Source organism: Tenebrio molitor, chromosome 8 (genome assembly GCF_963966145.1).
Source record: "Tenebrio molitor chromosome 8, icTenMoli1.1, whole genome shotgun sequence".
Classification (NCBI taxonomy): domain Eukaryota; kingdom Metazoa; phylum Arthropoda; class Insecta; order Coleoptera; family Tenebrionidae; genus Tenebrio; species Tenebrio molitor.
The window spans coordinates 17,337,521-17,361,721 of NC_091053.1; the positions used below are offsets into that span (position 1 = coordinate 17,337,521).

The 24,201-nt window shown below is 33.2% G+C and overlaps 1 protein-coding gene across 1 annotated transcript; it reads right to left on the reverse strand.

Annotated features, from left to right (window-relative positions):
* Positions 1 to 1,454: 1,454 nt before the first annotated feature.
* On the reverse strand, positions 1,455 to 21,597 carry LOC138136973 (G-protein coupled receptor dmsr-1-like). The gene is made up of 4 exons (XM_069056281.1): positions 21,532 to 21,597; positions 14,038 to 14,687; positions 2,028 to 2,701; positions 1,455 to 1,977 (listed from the first exon to the last, which is right to left on the reverse strand). Exons 2-4 carry the CDS (start codon positions 14,577 to 14,579, stop codon positions 1,970 to 1,972), a joined length of 1,224 nt encoding a protein of 407 aa, XP_068912382.1. The 5' UTR covers positions 14,580 to 14,687; positions 21,532 to 21,597; the 3' UTR covers positions 1,455 to 1,969.
* Between the last annotated feature and the right edge of the window lie 2,604 nt (positions 21,598 to 24,201).

A 24,201-nucleotide genomic window follows, 5' to 3' on the forward strand; every position in this document is an offset into this window, starting at 1 on the left:
ATTTATTTTTTAAAGAAGCGGTTTAAATGGGGTGATACGAGAATTTAACTTTCTTATTTTAAATTGTGACATATGTTTTTCATTACTTATTTTTAAAGTCACTATTTTTCTAAACATTGCTGTATAAAAATACGACTTGGTTGTACCAAAGCCATGTCTGTAGCTGTGGAAATTTTGTTAATGAAACAGGAATTCATGGTCTTAGCTGTTCTAAAAGTAAAGGAAGATTCCTAAGGCATAGCGATCTTAATAATATTATCCAAAGAGCTTTAAGTTCTGCCCATATTCATTCTACTCTGGAGCCCACTGGTCTCTCGCGTGATGATGGTAAGAGGTCTGATGGTGCCACTCTTACTCCCTGGTCCAAAGGCCAACGACTAATTTGGGACGTCACATGTGTCGACACTCTTGCAACTTCCTATTTACCTCAAACAACTATAGAAGCTGGTTCAGCAGCTGAAACCGCATGTAAAAAAAAAACATGACAAATATAAAAAACTAATTATATATTCCGGCTTCATTAGCTTTTGAATCTCTGGGTCCATGGTGTGACGAATCTAAGTCTTTTATTGATGAAATTGGGACTAAACTATTTTTGGTGACTGGAAATTCTAAAGCAAGATATTATTTGAAACAAAGGATTTCTCTTGCAATCCAACGCGGTAATGGTGCCAGCATTTTGGGGAGCTTACCAAATTTTTTAATTTTGGAAGAAATTTTTCTTTTATAGTTTATGTTTATAGTTTTAGTTTACGTACTTTGTTTTGTTTAGGTTAATTATGTAATTATCATTGTTTTCTTGTACAAAGTTAAATAATTGGGGATTCTTATAACCAAAAAAAAAAGAATCTAATTCTTGTAGAACAGTTTTGCAATATTGAACGACACAAAAAAATCTTGACAAAATATGACAAAAAGTGAAAGCAATTGGCCTAGTTTACAGTAACATCCAACCCACTCGTGATTGCAACTGGAGATATCTTTAATTTGTGTTTGTTGATTCGATCGATCGAAATTAAACCAAACAGTGAATTTGAGTTTGTTTGCTTAAAACAGAATTTTAAAGCAAAGGTTTGCAGACCACAAAGAAAACAGCAGTAGGATTTTTTATACGATTTACGACTGAAATTAATTGTAGCCATGCTTTGATTAAAAATAAATTGGATCCCTCGGGCAAAAACCAGAACAACATATCCGGTCTCAAATTAGTAATAACGAGAAAAAATATCCAATTCTTTTGAATAAACTCACTAAATACTGGTTTTTATTTTTTTTGGAATCCACTTGTCTTATTGCTTTCTGTGGTTACCAGTGGCGTCCATACTACGGTTCACGATAATGACGCTGTAAATAAGACGTTTCAAGAAGGTAAACGACCCTTTCGTTGATAAATTATTCCATTTTGGTAATAATTAAATTGCAATACAAAATCAAATGAAATTTAATAAACCATTTGGCGTTTATAATTATAATATTTTATTGATTTCCTTACACCAAATACACTTTATTACTAAACTACAGCTGACATGCGTTTTGGCAATAAAGCTACCATCATCAGACAGATGACGCTAAAACTAACTAAAACTATTAGCTTTCAAATCCAACTGGCATTTTATACATTTCTTGCTACTTAAGAAGACAACAGTTAGAGAAAATCTTTTTATTAAACGTTTTACACACTACATTGAGCAAATATACTGAAGTAGGAACGTTTAGTAAATATAAACATTCATAAAAATCTTGAGAAAGAACTTGGTGCTTGGTTTTTCATAGTTGCGGGTTGTCTTTTTGGGTTGAGAACGACAAATATATGTTAACAATTAACATCTTTTGCAACATGTACGCTTAAAAACAACAAGAGTAAAATGCGTTCTTTAAACAGATACATTATTACCTATGATCAGTGTTTTTATTCTTCTGGAAGTAGGCTTGGTCAACACTTTCCTGTTTGCTGCAATTCCAAGTCAATTTATTGCCCTGAAATATAATTGTGAGGCTTCTAAGAAAAAATTTAACAATATGCATACCATGTACGCAAGTTGACAACGTCCACCCAAGAATTCTCTTTTTGAACAACTGTCCAAACGTCCTCCTAAACATCTTGTTCATAAAGCAGTACAGAATAAAACTGATCGCCCCGTTGAGCAACGCCAGTATGTCCATCATTTCCCCAAACAGCTGGTAACACTCTAAAAACAAGTATTTCCCCTTTATTCCAATCATAAACGCAAAAATTCCCTGCGGAAATTCGGTGATAAGAAACAAGATGAGAACAGCAACCAACATCTTAGTGGTACGATCCGCACTTCTTTCGCTTTTCGATGCATCGGACCTCGGCCTCCCAATTTCAGTCAAAGCATAACATTCGCAGCTCCGCAGCACTTGCTTCCGTTTCTTGGCGTTGAACAGGGTGCGGATCAACCAGAAGCTTATCACTGTTAAGATGCAACAAGGCAACAGCTTGATAAGCACTGCGTAGATCCAGAAGTTGATCTGGAGGAGTGTGGTATTTGCCTTAAATATTTCACTCAGATCGGTGTGGTAAAGGGTGTATTTTGTTTTATTCTCGACTATTTCCTGTGTTGTTATGCTGAGAGCGGTGTATGTCGGGATGCACAAGATGAGGGGTAGGATGTAGCTGAGTCCTATTCCTACAGTGCAGCGAAACTCTGAACATATCACGTACTTTCTTGCAGGATATCTGGGCAAAAGAAGCGAATTAATTTACGGTTCGCTGAAAGAATGAAGTGCCAAAACGATGGAAAATAAAGGGTTTGAATGTCAGGAGCTGAGATCTGATTAAATGAAAACATCAAACATTGGTTCACAACTTTTAAGAACTTTTTAGAGAAGTTAATTATGTTAATGTAAAATTAACTACGTTGACTTATTTCACCTATTGTTTTCATTATGCAAATGTACTGCTTTCAGAGGTGTGTAAGAATCCTGATGGAAACATTTTGTAATGTGCCTGAATCTATTTGGAGCTTTTACATTCCCACTCGTTTGACTGTTTTATTGTACTTTACCACTCGACTTTAATCGTCACCCTCAATTTCGTTTGATGTTTATTCTTGCATAAATAATGTTCCGCAATACGTTTTAGAATAAAGCAAATAAAGGTTGCGCCACTGAAACAGAGCCAGAAGTTGAGCTAGCTGAACCAAGTCATCCAGACGTAATAAGATTGATACATTAACAAAAAAAAAACATTATATACGTCTCTATTCTTCGTATCTTCCACTCACATATTGCGACGTCAAGCAATAAGACCTCTTAATCAATAGAAACCTTATAATTCAAGACGTTGACAAAGTAGTTAGATGCGTCATGAAAGGAAATTGTTACGGAAAATTATGTGGAGTCAGGTATTAAAGTGGAAAGTAATGAAAAATTATCTAGAGCTCAAGTGAAAAATTCTTCGATATTATGAAAAGATATTAAATTTTTTTAAATATTCGCCGAAAAAATTTAATTAAAATGTTAAGTAAACGCACAGTAAAGAAAGAATTTCGATGTGAAATTAAAAGTTAGTGTGTTCATATTTCATTACAATGCTGTGAAAAGCCATATTCAGGGCTCCTTCTGGGAGTTGTTCGTTCTGTTGGTTGCATAATCACAATTTCACAAGATATTTCGTTTTGAATGTGCTTATTTATTTTTTATTTTATCGTGCTCTTACAAGAACTTGCAAAAACAAATGTTTAACGAAGTGAATTTTAACAAAAGGTAGTCGTACATGATAAAAGTAAAATTTTAAATCATGTAATATGAAGGAGTTTGGATTCAATAAATGTTGGCGCACTGTTATAATAATATACGAAGAAAACAAGTAAACGAACCCCCAGGAAAATTAAAAAATTCTTTTCATGTTCGTTTCCTGAGATACGTAACCGGGAAAGTGGTATACAGGGTGTCTCAAAATTCGTGAATTGCAAATTCAGAGCGTGGTAGGGAAGGACCCACTGGAGGTCGAAAAATTCGCTCTTCTTGAAGAAGATATAAGCACTTTAATTTTGTTCAATACATAGCAGTGCACCTTCAGACCAATGTATCTTTGTGGGGGGAGTCCTGATTTTTTTTTATATTCCATATTTGGACTACTGAAGTGATCCCCTACAACGCTCTGAATTTGAAATTCGCGAATATTGAGACATTCTGTATAACTAAATATGTATATAACTTTCCCGGTTATATACCTAACTTGACATCTGTCAAAGATAACCTCAAAATTTACAATTAATTAATGTTTTTTAAGACTTTGCCCAAACGAACATGAAAAACGTTATCCAATATTCGTGCACTGTCGCTTTTCAGGTATTCGGCCTGTTTTGCATCACTGGACTGACGCCTCGTGCTTCAAATTTCGGCCTCATACTTGAAAAGTAATGTGACAGCGCTACTCATATGAAAATAACTATTACAAACTTTTAAACGTCATTAAATATAAAAGATAATTCAATAACGCCTAACGAACGAAATTTGTGATGCAACCAACTGTGGATTTAAAAAAATACACTGGTATTTTAAGTTTATAAAACGTAGTCGACACGCCTGACATTACATTTGTCAAATTTAATCAGAATACTTATGTGGAATAATCAATAAAAATACAAGTAAAAAACTATGGGGGACGTGTATTGTTGGTTGCATCATACGTTTTGTTAGCCTCATTATTACTCGTAAATCACCTTGTATATATTTTTTCCAGCATATCATATAAGGATCAAATAGTACTTCTAACAATATTATGTATTTGATCTCCTAAATCAAAAGCAATTGAACTGTCATAAGTGTATAATGAATAAATATTTTTCGATTCTTTCTTGATATTTTTAATTGTTTTATTGTTATGCTGTGATTCTTGCGTCGTTACAAGAATTCAAGAGAATTGCGACAAGATGGAAATTAGTCATAACAGATTTGTCGTCCGTTTAAAACAGGACAGGCTTTAGGCGGCTTTAACACCAAAGAAAGGGATCCTGTCTCCAAGGATTTATTGGAAATTGTTAGCAGAAATAATACATTTCCAAACGTTTAGAAGGAACTTGCGAATGTGATGCATACGGTAATAAATTCCTCACAATGTTGGAGACGAAGCACTAGAATTGTCAAGAAGATTGAATTTAAGATGTTGTGTGATCTATAACAGGATTCATTATTATACAAATATGACGCGCTGCAAAGAAGCTTCGTTTTACATTTTTAGTACTCATATATCGTCATATTCCTTCCAAATCAATGACGGAAGACGATTCAAAGTTTAGGATTGAATTATTAAATTTCGTTGCGGACACGGAATTTTATATGTCATATTTATGTCACTTCAAGAAATGTCAATGTAAGCCACGCTTTATTGTCATTATGATTGACGTTTGAAAGTATTTGACATTTGAAAGTTTATTTTTGGCATACAATGCTCTGAAAAGCCGTCCTCAGGGCTCTTTGTGGGAGTTGTTCGTTTTGTTGGTTGCATAATCACAAGTTAACAAGATATTTTGTTTGGAGTGTGCTTATTTATTTTTTATTTTATCATGCTCTTACAAAACTTGTAAAAACAAATGTTTAACGAAGAGAATTTTAACAAAAGGTAGTCGTACATGATAAAAGTAAAATTTTCAAAGCATGTAATATGAAGGAGTTTGGATTCAATTAATGTCGGGCGCACTGTTATAATAATATACGAAGAAAACAAAGTAAACGAACTCCCAGGAAAATTTATAAATTCTTTTTGGCCTTCTGTGATGGAAATTTTGCAAATACGCTTTGTTCACGTCAGATGAAACTTTGTTTTTACGGCGACTGTGCGACGGTGAATTTTTCCCACATACTATGCGGCAAAGTAAATAATCCTTGTTTTTAACCTTTAGAAACCTAGAAAAAATACACAATTTTTAATTAATGAAGCTGAGTTTCAGGAGAACAATATGTATACATTTTGAATTCAATTAGTTTTAGAAAATAAAATCTAAAAGTAATAAAATATCAGCGCCATCTGTCGGTTCTACTTCATATTCAACAATTCTTGGGTGCGTTCCACTAAAATTCGAAAAGTAATAATTTGTACTAATTTGAGCTGTCACATCTGGACATTTGGGGTTTCTAAATAAAATTTGAAAGAGGAGAAAGTTGAGGCAAATCGAATTGTGCGCTCGAATTTTGTCACAGAGGGATAGCAGCCACATACAGCAACAACGCAAAAAACAAGAAACAACTTAGTTTAGATTTAAAATTGAATTGTATCATTTAATTTCTGCACGTGTAGGTGTACTATTGGAGACAAATTACTTTGGTCGTCAAAGTCAGTTGACTGACATAAAGTTGTAAAGCAAGCATTAGGACGGTTAACCTTATTTTTTACTACTGTCAACCACTGTCACTGTCAAACTCATCATTGCAAATGCGAAAAGTGGACAACTGAAGGAGATATGCCTAGGAGAAAAAATTGAAAAGGTTTCCACAAGGCAATTTGGCCCATGGACAATCCCCCAGAAACAAGGGAGATGATTCTAAATTTTTGAATGGTGGAAGGTGCCATATTTTTGACAAGAGAAAAGTCAATAATTTGAAATTGTCATCACTATTGACTTGACGTTAATGCTTCGTTTACATTAATTTGTTTTGAAGTGACAGAAGAATGACGACCAAAGTATTTTGTCCCCAATAGTACCCACGGGAGTTAGAAAATCAATATATTTTCCAGTTTGTCAAATTAAATGTTTTATAAAAAGGAATTCGTGACATGTATGAATTCCGCGTTTTTTCTAAAGGACTGACAAATGCGGTGTATCATGGTAGATTTAATATCATTTAAAAAAAGTAGTCTAGTGGATAAAAGAAACCCTCGAGATTTTCTGTCTTCCAAATAAAATACTTGATATTATTCAGACTTGAATTCTGTTTGTTCTATAATAAATAATAAATAATCTTTTCTGATGTTTCTAGAATGTCGTTGCACAATTTTAAAAAATAAAATAAAATGTTAAAATATGAATATGAATTTTTTTTTGAACAACTGAGTGTAATTTTTAAAAGTTTAGTAAATATAGTAGTTAATCAAGATTACATATCGTGTCTTGATTCATCTTTTAGGTTAAAGTTTTGGAAGTTGTTTGTACATATTGTGAATAATTGACGTTGTTATGTAAATAATAGATATACTTACAGGGTATTTCACGAGTTATAATAAATCTGATGGAATTGAAAATACAACCCACAATACATTTGCAAAGTAAAGATGGATACGGGCGTGAAAAATATCCAGGTTTACTTTCCAAATGTATTGTGTCTTGCATTTTTAATTCAGTCGGGCTCATTATCACTCGTGAAATACTCCATATAACAGATATACAGGGTTATTCACCGTAGAGTTCCAGCGAAAAATTTATGTTATGCAACACAAAATACCAAAAGCTCAGATTGCTAGATGCCATGTTTAACGTTTTTGTTCTCTATGTAAGGTTATAAGAAGAATCATTTTATAGTTTGACATAATAAAAAAAAATCGTACATTTTACACGATTGTATCATGTATTTAAACGATAAAAAACAGACATAATTCTCATTTTTGATGAGTGCCGTAAAAATGCTATTCCACCTGCACATGTTTAGTCTCAAAGATATCCAAATAGGCATATTTCTAATGTTTTTGTTTCATCCATTATTTCTTCGTAGGTATAACCTTACGTTGTCCTTAGTATAACACTTTAAATTAAAAAACGTCGGCCAAAAAGCATTATAAACTCCGTACGGTGATAGATCGTACGTTTTTAAATTCTAGTTCCAAAACATAAAGCAGTGAAAAATACTAAACTCTCCATCTCAATTGTTTCACGTTATGTAAAGTTGACTCAAGTTGCAAAAAATCACTTTGCATTTGCAACAGCACTTTTATGGCATTAGTCATTTGAAATTACTTTAAAACTGTACTTATATGGAAAATATTCAACCCAAACTATGATTTTCTGGTCCCTTTGTGCCTTTATTTGGTTCAAAAATATGAAAAAAATGCTGTTGCAAATGATAAGTGGTTTTTTGCAACTTGAGTCAACTTTAGAAAACCGTTGTACCCCTGCAGCTTAATTCCCGCCACACTACTCTCTGTGTCTGTATTCTGTCAAAAAACGTACAATCTATCAGAGTACGGAGTATACATACCTTGTGTGTGAGACATTTTGCAACGCTCAGTTTATGAAACTTCGCGCTGCAAAATGTAACTTCCCACACTCGATTGTAAATAGCTATTACAACCTGTAAAATGTCATTAAATATAAAAGATAATTCAATAACGCGTAACGAACGAATTTTGTGATGCAGCTAACAATACATTTGCACCGATTCTGTGGATTTAAAAAAACATACTGGTATTTTAATTTTATAAAAGATAGTCAACACGCCCGACATTACATTTGTCAAATTTAATCAAAATCATTGTGTGGAATAATCAATAAAAACGCAAGTAAAAAACTATGGGGGACATGTATTGTTGGTTGCATCACAAGTTTTTTTAGTGTCATTATTACTCGTAACTTTGGAAATGTATTGTGGGTTGCATTTTCAATTCCGTCAGGCTCATTGTCACTCGTGAAATACCCTGTATTTTAATTTTACAAATCACAGTCAACTGCCCGACATTACATTTGTCAAATTTAATGAAAATCATTATGTAGAATAATCAATAAAAACACAAAGTAACAAACTATGGGGGACATGTATTGTTGGTTGCATCACAAATTTTTTTATGCTCATTATTACTCGTGATTCACCTTGTATATATTTTTTACTTCTAATAATATGTATTATGTATTTGATTTTCTACATCAAAAGCATTTGAACTGTCATAAGTGTATAATGAATCTTTTTTATTTTCTTTCTTTTTTTATTGTTATATGTACTGTGATTCTTGCTTCGTTACAAGAATTCATGAGAATTGCGACAAAATGGAAATTAGTCATAACAGATTTGTCGCCCGATTTTAAAACAGGACAGACTTTGGTCTGCTTTAACACCAAAGAAAGGGATCCTGTCTCCAAGGATTTATAGGAAATCATTATCAGAAATAATACATTTCCAAACGTTTAGAAGGAACTTGCAAATTATTGGTGATAATTAGTATACGCCGTTCACGTTGGATTGAACATTGTTATGTTGGTTCCCTGCAGGTCACATAATCACATAACCAAAAAATAAAATTAGTGGACCTTGAAATACCCAATCTATTTTAAATTTACTTTAGTTATGATTTCGAAAGAAAAAATGTGTAACTGGAATGGAATAAGCAAAAAATTATAACGCAATATCTTCTACTTCCTTCTCTTTCTGTTTATTAATGTTTGCTCTTCATGACCTTTAGAATTCGATGTTCCAATTCAATTTATGTTTATTCGTAATTTTTCACTGCATTTTTTTGGCAAACGATATAAGACAAGAAATATCTGGAAAGATAAATATTATCTCGAACAAGGTAGGTATATTGAGTAAGCTTCCTGAATGTTCTCAATAACAGTTTCTTAAATCACAATAAATATCAAGGCGTAATACTCGAACTATTGAAGGAGCATAAATCCGTGGAGAACCAAACATAGAAACATAATTAGGTACCCAATCAACAAATCGTATTACATCTTATAAAGCAATTAACCATTGAGTGAGTTCACAGATGAAGTATATTCAGCGACGAATCGATACTCGATAAACCACAGTTTTGCGAAAATTGTAAGACGTACCTACTACTGAAAAAAACATTTTCCATGAATATGTTGTGCAACAAAAATATCAACAGACAATGCAGTGTGATGCTTGTTTTTGTTCACTCAAGGATCACATTTAACCCTTGTAAACACAAGATCCGATAACTTGCCATTAAAATTTGTTGTTTCATTAAATTGAGTACAATGAACTGGAAGCAATTTCTTTCAAGTGCTTAAAATGTACCTACCTACTTAAAGACGTCAATTTACAAATGAGAGAAGAATTTGCACTTTTAATAATGAAATATAAAATCGTCTTGTTTTTAACGATACGTCTTATAAAACCAAATCTACAAAGAACTGTCAAAATGACAGGTATAAGACAAGTTAGGTTTATCTTTATGAATCAAAAAATATTAACTAAATCAGTTTGTAACGATCCTTTAGAATAATAAAATGTTTCGACTAGTTTTCGTTGGGTAAACTCGATTTCTCTTTTTTGCGAATTTTTGAATATTGACAACATGCAATGAATGACAGAAATGATATTTGACATTTGCCAGCGGCTTGGAGATTATGTTTTATGTAGTATAGTGCGGAACCTTATCGTCGACAGGTGGCAAAAATCTGGTAATTGTTCACTTTAACTACTTCTGGAATTTTCGCGTTTTTTCTGGCTAGACACCCTCAGGACGTCCTTCTGCATCGTTTCCCACCAGTCAAACCTTGTGCAAATGAAAATTTTTCTTATCTTTTAGTTATACTAAGACTTGGCGCGACCTTGACGCGACCTTGAAACACAACAAGAGAGAGAAAAAAGGCATTTGCACAAGGTTTGAATGGTGGGACACGATCTAGGAGGACGCCCTGAGGCTGTCTAGCCAGAAAAAGCGAAAATTCCAGAAGTAGTTACCAAAAATCTTTTCCAATCCAACCACCACAATATTTTTGGATCTCTTTGTAGGTGTTAATTTAATGTGAAGATCTTTTACAGTGAAAATAGAAATCTAATATTTTGTGTTGTTTAAAAACAGAAATATTATGTATTTACAAGTTGCAAAACTTGTGTAAATCACATTCGTATAAAGTATGTTTACACAGATTTCCCGTCAAATTCCCCCGTGGATTTATAACGCATGAGTTGTTATGAATGACGCATGACGTGTTAACAGAGCTTTTCCATTTTATTATTTTGACGTGATTTAATTTGTAAAAGGTTTGTATAAACCACTACATTACTCAGCATGGACAATGAAATTATCATATATATCGAATCTTGCTTGCAAGAATTTGCAGGACCCTTCCCAATGTATTCATCCGGAAAATTCCTTTATACAACGCACTTGCTCACAGTGTAGTTCTATCTAGAGCAACCGGCAGCAATTTGCAGCGTATTCGTAAGCCTGGTTGCATCATCTCGAAATCCAAATTAATTTGCGTTTTATTAAATATTAGGAACATTTTGAAAGGAAAATAAATAGTTGTTTCACAATCTAAAATTAAATTTTATTGTTTTAAATAATTTGTTTAAAAATGTGTTTCAATTATCTAAAAACATCCAGGCAATATAATAAGAGGCCTCCGGAAAAAAAAATTCGATTAAAATGCTACGAACAAAAAAGGCTTATTATAATAAAGTGTTTGTTCAATATCCCTTTTTAAATTTAGCTCTTACAGTGATGTTATGTTATTAATTATTTATTTGTTCAGTTTTGACTTTTAAAATGAACTTCATATACCTGTTTTGTATTTGTACTGTAACTTAAAAGGTACATAATTATTGAATGAAAGCGAAATTAACCATGAGGTAAATGAATATTTAATTTTGAGTAGGCCAATTAATTACTGCAAAAATGTGGAATTGCCTAGCACGGATATTAGGACAAAGAGAATGTGGAGAAAATATTCCGTCACAAATAAAAGTTCAATAAAGGTGAAAACTGAAAGCTTTAAATATTTTTATACACAAAATCGATTCTGCTATTCTTGATGAAAGAAAATGCCAATAAAGGTTCAACACTTCGTTCTTCAATTGCAGTGAAGGATAAGTAATATGATCGATCCGAGTTTATTTTTAGTACAACTTTTAATACGCTTCCAGGGGAAAAAGTTCTTTCAATGAAACTGATAGCGCCTGTAAAGAATTAAAATAAGAAATTTATAAATATGAGAGAAAAGTAATCCCACAAATTGCCCCAAAATGAGTAAACATATATTTAGAAAGCTTCGAATATCTTGATTCCGGTACAAAACACCAGTTAATTTTGTCAACATTTCTTGTTGAAAAACTTCCGTATAAAGTACGCATCGTAAAAAGTTCAAAATGAAGTTTATGAGACAGCATGAATGTATTCCGGAATCTGCAGCTTTGTGTGGACAGGCATCGAATTCAAAAAATGAATACATTTACTTTATCAAATATTAAAACGACTTTAACGGCCGTCGGTCAAAGCAACGGCCGCGATATCCAATTTCGCGGCCTGGTTTTTGGTACGCGAAGTGGTCGTTTCGCGTACGGCTGCACAAAAACAATATTAAAGTTTTTAATTTCTGTCAGTCGTTTAAAAAATAATTTTCTAAAAGGACGAAAATCGTTTGAAAAATGAAAAAAAGAGGGTATTTTCGCGAGAATCACGGAAGGAGCGATTGTGCATTTGTTATCGGTCAAAGGAAAGAAAATCGCCGAGTTTAAGGTTTGGAGAAGGAAAAGGAGCGTAACAAGTTTGCCTCTTTCTCAATATTTTTTTCTTCTTCATGTGCCTATCTGTTCCAGACGTTACCGATCATGTTGGCTAATCTAACTTTGTTTACAGTCGAAGAGTTCTGCGGTTGTCACGTAAAAGCAGGTTCTTAAGTTTTCAGGCGAAATGCTTCTCCTTCAGACGCTTCTCTTTCTTTTTACTTTAATAATGATCAAAGAATATAACAACGAGGTAGTGTCATGACAGAGATTTCCTTAAAAGAACGTTTACAAATAATTCGAACAAGTTAGTGTGTTTGGTTGATTGATGGAAAGAAAGAGATTTCTACAAACAATAGAGCATAACCACTTTAGTAAGAAAATCTTTCTGAAAGTGTTTCCTTCGTTTCATTTAATGTGTTTGTTAGATTTGATAAGTTATTTATATACAAAAGGAAAATAGTGGGACCCATAACAGAGCCTTGGGGAGTCTTGTGAATCCCATAATACATCTAAAATTAGTACAGGGACATTATAAATGATTGTCTCATCACAGTAGGCGTTGGTGACGTAGTTGAATGTGCCGCAAGCCTCGTAACATGAGTGAGCCTAGTATCGCCGATAGGTGGCGCCCCTGGCGGTAGTGGAAATCTGTCTATTAGTTTGTCTAACGTTGCAAGGCTGGCGGCACATCCAAAATGTACGTGGGTTTTCATTGTTTTCAACGCCAACTGCGATGGGACAATAATTTATAATGACCCTGCATAATTACGCCTTTATGGTACTTATATGGATTGTTTAAAAATTTAATCTAGAGCAAAAGAATTCGTACAGGTTTAGCTAATTGTCTGGAGTTCGTTCAGTGAATTAGAAAAGCTATATCGGAAAGTTTTCCTAGACAAAATTCTTCTATACAAATAAGAATACATCAGATGACAGCACACAACAACAGACTAAACAAATAAAGGTAGAGAACGCTGAAACGAAGCCCTCAAATTGCAACTTCATATAACGTTCATTAGCTTTAATGGTAAGCCATATACAGTGAACTCCAAAAGCTTGGAATACAGGAAATATTTTTTTCCCGTTGAGCTTTTCGAAAAGAACTCTTATAGGTCAAATACTTTAAATTTCGATCATTTTTATTTTTCTGTCCTTTTCCGTTTCGGCGCAATGACGTCATTTCAATTTTTTAAATGGCAACCCCTATGTCCTTGTACCATGACCTTTGAACTAATGGTTCCTGAGGTATTGATTTTTAAAAGTGATACAAGGTGAGAGTGAAAAATTCCACTGAAATTGTCACAAAATAGTATATTACGCAATGAGCGGATAATGATGATTATTACTGGTGAGGATGATTTTGTGTCACGAGCTGCAGGCGAGTGGCGTAATTCATCCAAGCCTTATCTGCGAGTAGAATTCGGCTATGAAGAGAAATTGATAAATAACTGGCCATGAATGTGGTAATGAATCCTGTTATCCAATGAAAAACACTTTAATTAAAATTTATACAACGTAATTTATAATTTGAAAAAATTGTTTCAACATTTTTGTATGGTGAATGTAATACATATAATAACACATAACAGAAAATAAAATGCCAATATGTTCGACAAAATAAAAGTATTAATAATAATACAATGTTTTTATTTGTTAATAACTTACCTAAGGGCCAAGTACCTCCACACAGCCAGAGTGAGGTTAAGACACACAGACGTGGTGTGGAAAATCTGCGTGATGTGGACGTGGATCAGCATAAAAATAGCCCCATGGTACGAAAAATCCAGACTTTTTGGTAAGGCAATGTAATAGTAATAAACGTATGGAATGTACTCCACCATGAGCAATATGTCAGCCACAGCCAGCGCTGTTAAAATGCGATTTACGGGAGCACACGCCATGTCTTTCCTTGTTAAAACAACAATATTCAAGATATTGGCAATGGTTCCAAACACACATACAAAAATAGCGAAATACGGATGGTAATAAGCGGCATAGATTCGAGCAAAATGTGTGAATCTGCCTGCACAGTCCTTGAAGTTCCTGTGAGTCTCCGCAAAAGCGGTCGAGTTGCGTTTTAGAAAAGAAAGTTGATTTTGAAGAACTTGTAATTCGTTTTCGGTAAAGTTGTATGTGTTGTTGGAAGCATTCAAAGAATTAATTAGCTGAAATAGTTTTAAATTATTATTGGATATTAATGCAGCCATATTGTTTTCTTCAAATAGTTTCGTCACGTCTTTCTCTTCTTGTTTCTTCTAGAGTTGTAGACGTCAGTTCCCGGATGTGAGTTTCACAATTAAGAGGGATTGATTTGACTGAAACAACAATAATTTCAAATTATTTTTGCATCATTTTTTTAACTCACATGCCTGAGATTAAATCAAATTCTATTGGCCGATACTTAAAACGTAAAAAAGTGGTTTTGCGCGAGGCGGCTGTGCGCACGTCTGTGTATTTGTCTGTCTGTCTCTGTCTGTCTGTGTGTCGGTCTGTTTATCTGTCTGCAGAATGTTCTTTCGTTCACGACAACGTCCGCAAAAACGCATCGATTTTATTCTTTTTTGGACAAAATGTTTGTTTCGGATGTTACTCCAGGCCTCTTGATTTTGATGCCAATTGGACGGGCAGGCGTTTTGGTAGCATACCATAGCATAACACATACCCCGATTTTGTACCAAAAACTGTTCTGGAAAACGCACGGTGTATGTCCGTGCAGATAAATATCGCGTTATTTTCTACGGCACCCAGAGCTAAATACATATTATACAGGGTGTTACAGAAATGCACGGAAAAATGTTAACCACGAGCAACTGACTTCATGTAGAACTCGGAAAAAATAATTGGCATACATTTTATAAAATATGTTATACTCGTAGGGGTACAAGGGTGTATTTTTAAAATGTGCCGAAATTTTACCTACGATGTTGTGGAACAACGTAGAAGACTAAAACCAATTAAAAAAATTGTTTACCTCAAATATCAAATGTCATTTTATTTTTTGATATAAAATTTTTTAAATATTTTTTCTGAGTTTCACATGAAGCCAGTAGCTCGTGGTTAAAATTTTTCCGTGCATTTCTGTAACACCCTGTATACAATATCTATTAATCTGCGGTAAAATTCATTTTCCAAACAATTTGAAAACCGAGTTGAAAACTGTCACAATTTTATTTAATAAAGGTGTCTTTTTTTTGGTTGCTAGGATATGTTAGCAATGTTGCCGAGTTTGATAATAACTCCCCCACACCAAATTTAATCATATTTAACACTGACGAAGAAACGGATTTCAAACGTTGCCACATACAATTATGTAATATGTTCCCACATCAATAACAGGATCGTTCAGTTTTACAAGTACCTAGTTTAGTTGTAACTTCCAAAAGCTCTTGCGCGTTAACGAAAGGCCAAAAGCAAAAATAAAAAATTTCTTCATGTTCCATGATTACCCTAAATTGTGTACCTTCTTTGGTGTCCGTCCTTTTTGACACACCCGATATACAGGGTGACTTTGAAGGTTGTGCAGATATTTTAACCTGTCATCGAACCTCACAGAAGATTGAGCCAAGAATGTCTTATACAAATGTTGATATTTTTCGAAAAAATGAAGCTAAAAGTTTTTCAAAAAAAAAGTTTGGAAACCACTGAATTTTATGAAAAAATGGGTCAAAAGAAATCACAGTAATATTTTTTTTGTCACTTAATTCAAAATCAAGTCACTTTGACAAGAGCATCAATCTTAACCTCAATTTAAATCACAACCTGGAGCAAACCGATATGGTTTTTGATCTATGGCAAAGCCGGTGGACATTTACAGCTAGCACGGCAAATCTACGGTGAAAGGTTTCTTCCAAGGTTCCAATTACGAACCTTTGTGAACGTTGTGCAGTATCTTCGCGATTTCGAGCGTTTCGAAATGCATAAGCGGTTATCTTCAATTGTTAAACGAAGTTTTGCCCGAATTAGTCGAGGGAATCCCTCTAGTAATTCGACGAAAAATGTGGTACCGATGGTGGTCATTACATTCAAAACACCGCTCAGGAAATTCATGAAAACAGAGACATTCTCAATCGAGTTCAGCTTTCTTGGACACGTCGTACTGAAGCTTGCCTTGTAAACGATGGCAGACATTTCGAGCAACTTCTCTAATGTCTTATTTTATACTTTTACTCACAATTACAGTATTTGTTGTTATCTGTACAATTTTCAAAATCAGACTGTTTGCACTTTTATGCAATTTTGCAATTTCTTTTATTTACGATAACTTGTGTAAAAAGAAACCAACTGGAATATTTCCTTGTGGAAAATATTTGTTTTAGTAAGAATTCAAAACTAATTAATTTTAGTGCAACTCGAAATAGCTGTTTTGAAAATATGCGCAATTTTGCAAATTCTGTTTATTTTCCCTCTACTGTTGCTTATGAAACCTTGTAGCTATCCCCACGTGCTGTCACTGCCGTCAAGTTTCACTGCCAATCTGTGATAAAATGTCTATTTGTTCATTTAGTTTTCTATTTTTATTATAAGTTTCTTTTTTTCGAAACAAACTGATCTAATATTACAAAGTGGTTCATTCAACAAAACAAAAGGTATTTATGACAAAAAGTTGTTTCCTCAATGGCTTCAAGATCAACGATGAGCGATCGTTACCTATAATGGTTCTCACTTAGTTAAATGCACAGATTAAATGTAATAACAGAAATGTTATGGTGGACATGTTTCCGTAAAAATTTTCCAAATACTCTTGACCAGAATTTTGAAAAATTCTACTAATACTATTCCTGTTAAAAATTATTCTTACAAATAATTTAGGAAAAGGTGACGTAAGGTTCTCCATAGCAATATTTCTTATTATACAGCGCAGTAGGCGTTGGTGACGTAGTTGAATGCGCCGCAAGCTTCCTAACATGAGTCAGACTAGTAGCGCCGATAGGTAGCGCTGCTGGCTACTAGTTTGTCTAACGTTTTGTGTGGGTTTTCAACGCCAACTGCGATGGGACAATAATTTATAATGGCCCTGTATTTTTAAGTCGTATTATCGCTACTAGGTGTCTATAAAAGAACGTATATCAAGAGTCGTGTGGAATTATGCGGTTCTATAATTTTATTGTGCCGAACTATGTCGAGCCGTTGAAGCCGTCGAATAACCTGTCAAGTGTCACATGTCAAATTATTAAATCTGTTTTCCTTGTGATTTTCTTCAGTTTTTCCATAATCTAGTTACTTTTCATCTTACAACAGTCTTTAATAAAAATCTGTTATTAATGGATTTACATAACTTCTGTTTTTCTATTTGGTACCATAATATGCTACAGAGCGGCAAAAATCAAACATACATATTCGAATTCCACAGGACTCTTGATATACGTTCTTTTATAGATACTTTGTACATTAAACATATAGCATATAGGGTATTTCACGAGTGATAATTAGCTGGCGGAATTGACAATGCAACCCACAATACATTTCCAAAGTTAATGTGGCTATTTTAAATATCGCATTGTTTTAAAATGAAATTATGGATCCACGACGGGTTTGCTTCCAATAATTTTTTTCACAATTGACATTTACGAAAAAGTTAAAATAGAATGTGCTCGAACGATGAGAAAACAAACATGATCCTGATTTAAGGCGAATGTAATAAAAATGCTTCTGGCGTTGCGCGTTTATCCAGACAATAAATAAATTCCCAAAAACTCTTCGTTTTTTCACAATTTCATCTAACCAAGCGAATGACGTTTATGTTAAAGTTTACGAAACTTCACAGCTAACTATGTTTTATGTTTTTTAAATCAAAAACCAAATATCCACGTTAACTTTGCAAATGTATTGTGGGTTGCATTTCCAATTCCGTCGGACTCATTATTAATAGGACAATCGAAACTAAACACAGAAAGCTGCCTGACAAAGTAGTTTCCTTTAATAAAAAATGCAAACATTGTTTTCCTGTTAATTTCTCTGTTATTTTGGTCCTTTCTCAATTTACAGAACAGTTTGCATTTAGTGCTTTTGTTTTGTGCCTGTTATGTATTTATTGTAAATTAAAAAAAAAATAATAATAAAAGCACAGACGTCAAAAGGAGAGAATACTTAATATTTTTTTGTTCTGCCATAGTTTTAATTGACATTTTACGTTGACGATTACCTTGCGGCAATGGAAATGAGAAAACTCTAGTGCTGCAAAAGACCTAAAGAAAGACAATTATGTTTCCAATGTTATAAAACAAAAGGGGCTTGATAAATATTTAAAAAATTCTAAAATGTGTTAATTTTAGGGTAGCGGAGTTTATTTCTAAAAATTTCGGTTGGTAAGACAAAGCTCTGCAAAGTTGAATGATCTATTGACATTGAAGAATTTTTGGTATTCTGCTTCATATGGGCCTCCGAATTTTACAGGTAGTAAATTTGCAGTGACTTTGTCTAAAAAAAATTTTGATATGTGAGGGAATTTCCATTTTTTTAAATACGAGTTTGAATTTGAAATTCCAGCACTGACATATTGACAATGACATATTTAGTGATAAATTGAATACCAACATAATTTTGTTTAAGTAATATTTATTATTTTAATGTTTAAGAAATATTTTTTGTTACAAAAGGCAGCACAAAAAACATTGTATGGTAACTACTCTTGTGAAAACTCTATTGCTTTATTCACTTTCAGTTTCTTTGTAGGTCGTAAAATTTTATTGCGTATTATGAGCGATTAATGGTTGGGTTTGAAAAGGTTGGGAAGCGGCGGGTGCCATTTCCCGTACAATGCAAATATGCAAAATGTACAATACAACCTTGCTTAAAATATTACCTGCTAGTGGTAAACTAGGATTTATAAGCCCCACAAGATTTTTAACTTAAAGTACCATCAAATTTTACGACGGACAACCAAATTGAGAAAACAGTATAGCACTCGACTGCGTCTCGCGCCATATTACCGTTCGTAAAGCAATGGATCGTTTTCAACACTTGTTACATAAATAACTATTATTCTGGAATGTCAGCCATGAGCGACGATGAAGAAAATAAAGAAAATAAACCATTACAGTGTGCCAGTTTGTGTGATTTTAGTACACACATAGAATGCAGTAATTTGACGAAACCTGAACAAGTTTTGGATAAAACGCTGTTTTGTAGAGAGTGTTTCATAATTGGGAAAAATATTTCTATTCGACCTCTCGTGTACGCGGAAGGCAACCTTTTAAAGCTGTTAGAATCCAATCATTAATGATTTCATCTAGAAAGAAAGTACAAAACTAATGAATGACGTAATATAACGTTGGAAACATACTGGTATCATTGAGAACTTTGCCAGTAATTCCAGAGGTAGAAACTCTGTTGTATGATAATGACAGCTTGATGTTTCGAAAAAATCCAATGAAATGACATTTAATCAAAAAGTCTGCAGTTCTAAACAATCAAAATTTTGCATACAACTAAGAAGACTTCTGTTGTGATGGTTTTGAAACTGTTTCCCATAAAAAACGTAATAGAAGGAAAGAGTTACATCGAATCTCATCGCCATAAGTTAAAGATCTCTGACTTGAAAAGCTCCAAACACAGGGAAATACCGTTTCTTTCAAGATAATGTGTTAAAACATTGATATCTGATACGTTGTGGGTCAGGGTTTTTCATTTAGACTCCGTTTCTGAGTTCGTTGCCGGTAAGTCGTAAAACCGGGTTGTCATAAATCAATAAAAATCACCGCTTAACACAAGCACATACAAATTTATTTTGTCGAGAAAATACTGGCCATCCTCGTTCTGAAAGCTGTGTGCGGACGTAAGAGTGAGAAAACATGATGTTTGGAAGATGCCAAGGTAAGACAAGGAAATCCAAAAACTTGAAACGTAACATTTTAATACCAGTAGAATGGCCAAGGCTGCTTATAATTAATTATTTATGAAATGATTTGGACGCACTGGAATCTGTCAGCGCTTCAGTCGTTTTATGGCTTAGCGGCATTGGACTCAGAAACGGAATATAGGCGTTATAATATAAATAAAGTGGGAAAATAAAAATATTTTATTTTAGCAATAAAAGGTTTGTTTTTGTTTTTGTTGCGTTGTTATCTTAACGTTTGTGTAAATGGCTTGTTTGTTTATTTCTATTATTGTTACTATTTTTACTTGAATAAATCACATCAAGGTTAGAAATGAAAAACATAGAACATGGAGATCTAAGTACGATAAGTACTTATGCAGAAAGAGATATTTTCCAAACAACAAATTGTAGGAATATTTAATAATAATAACATCATATAGCTGTAAAAGAAGTACACTTTCATCATCATCACTTCGTTCCCAAAAAATCTCTATTTAAAAATTAAAAAAAAAATTTAAACATTTGTAATGACTTTAAAGAAAGGTTAAAAAAAATCAAAAATGAAATGGTAAAACCAATCATCATTTTCTTCGGTCTCATTTCAAAAATATGAATCTGTAAAGAATGTTTTGTATTCTCAACCACTTTTAAACAAAATTTACGTAAACGTCAAAATTGACTAATGACAGTTAATTAAGTAACGCAGCACGTTTGCACAATTTTTTCCCATAGCCACCTGTTATTTTTTTAATTATATTGTATGTTGATAAAAGATAACAAGTTCTCGTTAGCTGAAGTGTTTCGTTACAATATATTTATAGTGTATAGTATAGTGTTAATTTATTAGTTGTATTGTGTCTTCTTAAGTAATAAAAAGTATTAAACAAATTATGTAATTGTTGCATAACTCCCGAATCTCTAACTTGGAAGTTTAATTTATACAGTATAATAAATAAGTAAATAACCAAAGAGAGGTTCATTTTCAGCTCACTGAAGTTGCAAGTTTTTGCTCCAACAAGTGTTTCATTGATCGTTTACAAATTCTTTGAAGTTTTTTTCGCGCTTGTTATGACTTACAACACTTACTGACTGCTAAAAACAATTCAAAAAAAACTTTCTTCGTAGAAATGCAACATAAAAATGACAGTAGCGATCGCTAATATATAATTTGTTTCAGTTTCTTTACGTAGCATTCCACGGAAAAACATTTAGTATTGATTTAAATTTAAGCAAACGACATATGACAATTTATTTATTTTTTTAATTTAATTTTGTTGTTTAATATTAACACCACCAGAAATTATTTTATTATGCACAACACTGATCAAAGAGTAACAATTTACCTTATAATCAACAGGTAGCAGTCTTGATATGAACACACTTATCGCTTCGAAAGCTATCCAGATACTAATAAGCGCAACTTACACCACAATTGTGACGAATTGAAGGCGCATGTGTCCTGAAAATTTTGTTGGAAAATTTTCCATTTTTCAAAGAAAAAAGACTGCTAAGATAAATACGTCGTCAAGACCGACAAGCGAGAAATCCATAACGGGTGCAGAGCTTTCAAACTGGACAGAGAATCTTGTGGATTAAAGACGTCAGACACCTCAGAACTATTATGACATAAGAAAATATTAACTTGGTCCACTCTATTGTTGTCTTCGATGGATGAGTCACGGTGAAACTTATACCTACCATAGAATTGTAGCTTGTTTGGAGAGGACCTAAAAAAATTCGAATGAATCAATACCTACCAAGCATGATCCGAAATGTTAGTCATTGAGGTATGTTTAGACATTTTTAACCAGGATCTGGATGGATAAAGGCTTGGAGGAAGTTAGAAAGGATCAGTTTTGTATTTACTAGTTTGATACAGAATGAAAATATAGAAGTGTGATTGGGACAGAAGGATTCACCACTTCCTCATGAAGTTCGTGTGACCAACTCACACTCATGGGGACAATGTTCCATGTGTTCTAGAAGGCAAGAGTTGCACTTCCATAATACCAACTTAAAAATTTTGGAATTTGGAGTTTCAAAAAAATGGATAAAATTCGGTTATTAGGCAGCCCACTATACTTCTGAACTACCTGCCCAAACAATGATACCCCATTACATTGTTATTTATTTTTTCAGTTGTTTTTAAAAGAAGTAAACCTTGATAAGAATTGATTCAGTATTACATTTTAACATTTTGAAGCATTATTATCAAATGAAAGGCTTGAAGACAACATAAAAAGGCCTGATTTGAAATGGTCGAAAAACGGTGGTTTTTAAACATCCATTTCTTTAAAACCACAACAGATGAAGGCAAGGTCCTTTTTTTATTTGAAAGATACGTCTTTCCTTTAAGGCCTCATACTTTTCTTTTTTAGATTTTGTTATAAATAATAATAAAATAAATTACAATTTGAGGACTATGCAAGAAGCTGTAACACTAAAACCTAATTCGAAACTGGTTGCAAAATGTGGATGCATTCACTGCACTTTATTTAAGCATAATTCGTGATAACACAAGAGGGGGTAAGGTTCTAAACATAGTGAAAAATAAGTCGACCAGAAAAATTTGGAAGAAAATTATTGGAAAAGTCCATTGTGATGGATGACGAAATTTATTGAACGCGTCCAAATGATAATCTGGTAGGAAATGACGGTTGCTACACCAGAGATAAAGGGGATTGTGAAGCCCGATGATCCAAGTTTTTTCGAGGAAATTTTTTTTCCCATGTATAAAGTATACAGTGTGTCCAAAAAGTCTGGAAACACCCAAATAAAAACGTAACGTATAATTTTTGAAAAAAATCTAGACAGGTCAATTAGTGTTTTAAAAAAGCTTTCTGTTGATATTTTCGTTTTGGTGTTTTCGATGACCTTGAAAAAGTTATTATGATACAAAAGAAAATAGGTTTTTTCAGGAAATTTCTTAAAAAATTGAAAATTGAAAATTTTTTTGACCGTCGGGTAGATAATTAAAAGATCTATAAAAACGGTAGTAAAAACGCGACGTTGCTATTTAAAAAAAACTTTCAAGGTCATCAAAAACAGCAAACGGATACCATCAGCAGTAAACTTTTTGAAAACGCTAGTTTATATGTTTTTGCGTTTTTCTCGAAAAGAATTGGTTTCTATTTTATTGGGGTGTTTCCATATTTTTTGGACACACTGTATGCACTGAAATAACGTTATTAGCAGAATTTACATTGTTTTATTATGATTTATGATGAATTCTCACGTACATCAAACGTGCGTGTTCAGCCAATCAGAGCGCTTGCTTTCATCCAATCAAAAATGTTTACCGCGATAAAAACGTCCTGCTACTCTGTCATCCGTCAAAGGTAATTAAAATTGCATGCTACTTCTGGCAGATTTTCAAATTGTTTTTAATAATTGTGTTGTTAATCACTGTAGGTATAACTAAATAATTAACGCTGAAGTTTGTATTCTGGAATTAATTTTGCCAAAAATAACACGACTTAATTTTTTATAAACTCTGTCCACTCATAGATTGCTTGACATAAATGTTACTAAAAATGTTCACTCTACGCTACAACAAATAGATCCGGCGCGAAATTTTAAAAAATGGAAAAAGCACGTAATGTTTTATAATTATTCTGCATGTTTGCACTTAGGAAAGACGAAAGACGAAAGAAAACTTCAGTACAGTAGGAGTAATATATTACGTTTTATTAATACAGGGTATTTCACGAGTAATAATGTGCTCGACGGAATAAAAAATGCAACCCACAATACACATTTTCGAATTTCCGAAAAAGCTGGCAAATGAAATTAAAATATCCAGCTTTTTTCGGAAATGGCTAAACATAAACAAGAGATTATTTAATATGTACTCCTATTTCATGCATGAACAAAAATTACCTCTGTATCATTTTCGATGTTTGTATGTAATTAGATTTTTGAGGCAGCAACTCACTTCACAAATTTAAAAAAATAAACAAAAAATCGCAACGGAACAGATCAAAACAGCAATACGGTCAAAACTAATAACTTTT

Excerpts from the sequence above, each read along its gene's own strand:
- LOC138136973 (XM_069056281.1), bottom strand. The coding sequence starts at position 14,579 with ATGGCTGCATTAATATCCAATAATAATTTAAAACTATTTCAGCTAATT. Across the intron at positions 2,702-14,037 it reads TGGAGGTACTTGGCCCTTAG|ATATCCTGCAAGAAAGTACG; the intron begins GTAAGTTATTAA and ends TCTTTTGCCCAG.